General features: G+C 39.9%; 1 protein-coding gene across 1 annotated transcript; it reads right to left on the minus strand.

Moving 5' to 3' along the window:
* Window positions 1-678: 678 nt before the first annotated feature.
* Window positions 679-1,482, minus strand: LOC137394433 (uncharacterized PPE family protein PPE21-like). The gene has a single exon (XM_068081154.1). The coding sequence runs from the start codon at window positions 1,480-1,482 to the stop codon at window positions 679-681; it is 804 nt and encodes a 267-aa protein (XP_067937255.1).
* Between the last annotated feature and the right edge of the window lie 3,994 nt (window positions 1,483-5,476).

Here is a 5,476-nt window from a genome sequence, read left to right on the forward strand (position 1 = left end):
ACTTGTTTATCAGTTGAACATTGCTTGAAAGTTTGTTTGGCAGTAACTTCCATAAGAGTATGTAAAATTTGATTGTAACAAGTTTTCATTTCACAAACCTTAACAAGTTGCATAAGAATTGCAGGACTGCACGATTTCAGCTGCTTTTCACCAACCCAACTCAACATATATGAATATGACTCATTGTGATAGGCTGGCTGAAGGTGACTGATCGGCTAACACTAAATTTTGATGTTTTGATAAAGCGCCATTTGCATAAAGGCTATCACAAGTCTTATATAGATACCATTCAGATGGCAGTCCAAAAGAGTTCGGCTTTTTGTTTTGGTTCTGCTTAACTTGTTAGTTGAAATATACTGCCACTATATTTATGCCGCTCATGCTGCAGCGAGTCCGACCGCCTAATCTGATCTACTACATCTACTTTGCCAAATAACAAAAGTTTAATAAATTGTTCAATAACTCACGCACAAAATCACTGTTATTATAATATGTTTTATATTGTTTGCCAAATTAAAAGTCTGTTTTATAGAAATTTTAGCGTGTTTAACAAGGATCTCGTGCAAAAAACCCAACATGACTTGTCCATTGGCCCACCAGCTCCATACAACCACTATGATGTCATCAACATCGCCACCAAGAATGTTGGTAGGTAATCATGCTCTTGCTCGTAATGGGTCATGTCTTTCCCAAACCAACCATAATGTGTCGTGTCTCTCCCAAACCATCCATAATGTGTCGTGTCTCTCCCAAACCATCCATAATGGGTCGTGTTTCACCCAAACCATCCATAATGGGTCGTGACTTACCCAAACCAACCATAATGTGTCGCGTCTCTCTCGAACCAATCATAATGTGTCGTGTTTCACCCAAACCAACCATAATGTGTGGTGTCTCTCCCAAACCAACCATAATGTATTGTGTCTCTCCCAAACCAACCATAATGTGTGGTGTCTCTCCCAAACCAACCATAATGTGTGGTGTCTCTCCCAAACCAACCATAATGTATTGTGTCTCTCCCAAACCAACCATAATGTGTTGTGCCTCTCCCGAACCATTCATAATGTGTCGTCTCTCTCCCAAACCATCCATAATGTGTCGTGTCTCTCCCAAACCAACCATAATGTGTTGTGTCTCTCCCAAACCATCCATAATGGATCGTGTCTCACCCAAACCAACCATAATGTGTCGTGTCTCTCCCAAACCAACCATAATGTGTTGTGTCTCTCCCAAACCATCCATAATGGATCGTGTCTCACCCAAACCAACCATAATGTATCGTGTCTCTCCCAAACCAACCATAATGTGTTGTGTCTCTCCCAAACCATCCATAATGGATCGTGTCTCACCCAAACCAACCATAATGTGTCGTGTCTCTCCCAAACCAACCATAATGTGTTGTGTCTCTCCCAAACCATCCATAATGGATCGTGTCTCACCCAAACCAACCAAAATGTGTCGTGTCTCTCCCAAACCATCCATAATGTGTCGTGTCTCTCCCAAACCCACTATAATGTGTTGTTTTGTGGCCAAAGTTTTACATCTCCAAATATTTTGCTTTGATAATTCTCGTGAATTCTAACACTTAATAAATTGCAGGCCTTCTTTCAAGACATCTTGTCGAAAGTTTTTTCGTATATAAAACAAGTAAGAATGTTGGAGGCCATGGCTAGTCAAATCAAAAAATATATAATAAATTTATTCTTCATAGTGGAATTTGCTGCTTACAGCATATGCTTTTGCTAAATTGCCAGGAAAACTTATACTGTAGATGGAATTGGAATTAGTAACTGGACATCATTGAGAATAATTTGTTGAATGACACTGTAAGAATTCATCTTCCTGATCAGGAATAACTATTGCAGGCCATAATAATATAATATACTAATTTAATAATATATAATTACTTATATATAATATATTTATATAAGTAATACAATTACTTTAATATACTAAAACAATTGCTAGTCAGAGTGGGTGTAGGCACTAGTCTATTACAAGTGTTCCACAGCAATCTACAATTATGTTACATGGGCTACTCAACTAGATATTTGCCCTTTAGAGAAAGTAATGAAAAAATTGAATTAAGAGAAATTAATTAAACCATCTGCTACTACTGGACATTCTCACTCACACAACAATGTTGCTAGTCAATTGGCTTGCATAACAGTAACTGTAAAACTACTGAAGGATATTATTTCATGAGGAGATTACTCTGAGTTAAAATAGTTATCCGTCCCGTCAACTTTACCCAATGTGTAGCCCTTGCTGGTGTCCCTTGTACTTGCAGCGAAATCTCTATATATTGGCTCACTTTAAAATGGATTTTAATTTTTTTATGTTTGTTTGCATCTGAAGCTGGTTTTGGACTCGGTCTTTTTACTCATTAACATCTTTATGTCTAAACTTTAAACCTCGTTTAGCTGACTCGCCAGCTCTAGATATTCACATGGAACAAAAAAGCAAACATTTTGTGCAGCTGAACTTTAATTAGGGAACTAGCTTGGCATCAAATGAATCGCTGTATTTCTGTGGTTCAAAGCTGCTATAGAATCGTTTTATTTGTTGTTTTAGTGTAAATCTGTCGGATCAAAATTAAATAGACAAACAAGCCGCGCAGTAGAAAAAACTTAGTATTAGCAGATGACCTTTTGCACTCTTTCAGTTGTTAGTATCTCTTCTGTTCTCTCTGTTACAGACACTCCTTCGAATCCTCAAAACCGTAAACCAGGTAAGCATCCAATTTCTTTTTGCGACTGTCTTCTTTTGTCATTGCTAGCAGCAGCATGATTGCGGTTTGATATGCTGTCTAGATGAGCTAGGATCATCCTCAAGGGTTCCCTTCACCGCGAGTCAGTTCTATGCAAGGTGTAATTCAATTATAAAAGAGAGAGAAGAGACCAGGAAGCAAGCGGAGAGAATACAATTCCTTGAAAGTGTTTACTCACCGAGGCCATCTTTGGTTGCACCTAGACTTTCTCACAAAGATTGGAAGTTCAAGCGGGTTGGTTATTTACTGTTATTGGTTACAGAAGGTAATGTTTCACATGCGTTGTAATCAAAGTTCGCGTTAATTGGGGAGATATGCCGTCCACACTACATTGTACTACAGTCATACCTATATGCCCTCCACACTACATTGTACTACAGTCATACCTATATGCCCTCCACACTACATTGTACTACAGTCATACCTATATGCCCTCCTCACTACATTGTACTACAGTCATACCTATAGGCCCTCCTCACTACATTGTACTACAGTCATACCTATATGCCCTCCACACTACATTGTACTACAGTCAAACCTATATGCCTTCCACACTACCTTATACTACAGTCATACCTATATGCCCTCCACACTACATTGTACTACAGTCATACCTATAGGCCTTCCACACTACATTGTACTACAGTCATACCTATATGCCCTCCACACTACATTGTACTACAGTCATACCTATAGGCCTTCCACACTACATTGTACTACAGTCATACCTATAGGCCCTCCACACTACATTGTACTACAGTCATACCTATATGCCCTCCACACTACATTGTACTACAGTCATACCTATATGCCCTCCACACTACATTGTACTACAGTCATACCTATATGCCCTCCACACTACATTGTACTACAGTCATACCTATATGCCCTTCACTCTACATTGTACTACAGTCATACCTATATGCCCTCCACACTACATTGTACTACAGTCATACCTATATGCCCTCCACACTACATTGTACTACAGTCATACCTATATGCCCTCCACACTACATTGTACTACAGTCATACCTATATGCCCTCCACACTACATTGTACTACAGTCATACCTATAGGCCTTCCACACTACATTGTACTACAGTCATACCTATAGGCCCTCCACACTACATTGTACTACAGTCATACCTATATGCCCTCCACACTACATTGTACTACAGTCATACCTATATGCCCTCCACACTACATTGTTCTACAGTCATACCTATATGCCCTCCACACTACCTTATACTACAGTCATACCTATAGGCCTTCCACACTACATTGTACTACAGTCATACCTATAGGCCTTCCACACTACATTGTACTACAGTCATACCTATATGCCCTCCACACTACATTGTACTACAGTCATACCTATATGCCCTCCTCACTACATTGTACTACAGTCATTCCTATATGCCCTCCACACTACATTGTACCACAGTCAGACCTATATGCCCTCCACACTACATTGTACTACAGTCATACCTATATGCCTTCCACACTACATTGTACTACAGTCATACCTATATGCCCTCCACACTACCTTATACTACAGTCATACCTATAGGCCTTCCACACTACATTGTACTACAGTCATGCCTATATGCCCTCCACACTACATTGTACTACAGTCATACCTATAGGCCTTCCACACTACATTGTACTACAGTCATACCTATATGCCCTCCACACTACATTGTACTACAGTCATACCTATATGCCCTCCACACTACATTGTTCTACAGTCATACCTATATGCCCTCCTCACTACATTGTACTACAGTCATACCTATATGCCCTCCACACTAAATTGTACTACAGTCATACCTATAGGCCTTCCACACTACATTGTACTACAGTCATACCTATATGCCCTCCACACTACATTGTACTACAGTCATACCTATATGCCCTCCACACTACATTGTTCTACAGTCATACCTATATGCCCTCCACACTACCTTATACTACAGTCATACCTATAGGCCTTCCACACTACATTGTACTACAGTCATACCTATATGCCCTCCTCACTACATTGTACTACAGTCATACCTATAGGCCTTCCACACTACATTGTACTACAGTCATACCTATATGCCCTCTACACTACCTTATACTACAGTCATACCTATAGGCCTTCCACACTACATTGTACTACAGTCATACCTATATGCCCTCCACACTACATTGTACTACAGTCATACCTATATGCCCTCCACACTACATTGTACTACAGTCATACCTATATGCCCTCCACACTACATTGTTCTACAGTCATACCAATAAGCCCTCCACACTACCTTATACTACAGTCATACCTATATGCCCTCCACACTACATTGTACTACAGTCATACCTATATGCCCTCCACACTACATTGTTCTACAGTCATACCAATAAGCCCTCCACACTACCTTTTACTACAGTCATACCTATATGCCCTCCACACTACATTGTTCTACAGTCATACCAATAAGCCCTCCACACTACCTTATACTACAGTCATACCTATATGCCCTCCTCACTACATTGTACTACAGTCATACCTATATGCCCTCCACACTACATTGTACTACAGTCATACCTATATGCCTTCCACACTACATTGTACTACAGTCATACCTATAGGCCCTCCACACTACATTGTACTACAGTCATACCTATATGCCCTCCACACCACATTGTACTACAGTCATACCT

The sequence above is a fragment of the Watersipora subatra genome, chromosome 4 (assembly GCF_963576615.1).
Source record: "Watersipora subatra chromosome 4, tzWatSuba1.1, whole genome shotgun sequence".
NCBI lineage: Eukaryota > Metazoa > Bryozoa > Gymnolaemata > Cheilostomatida > Watersiporidae > Watersipora > Watersipora subatra.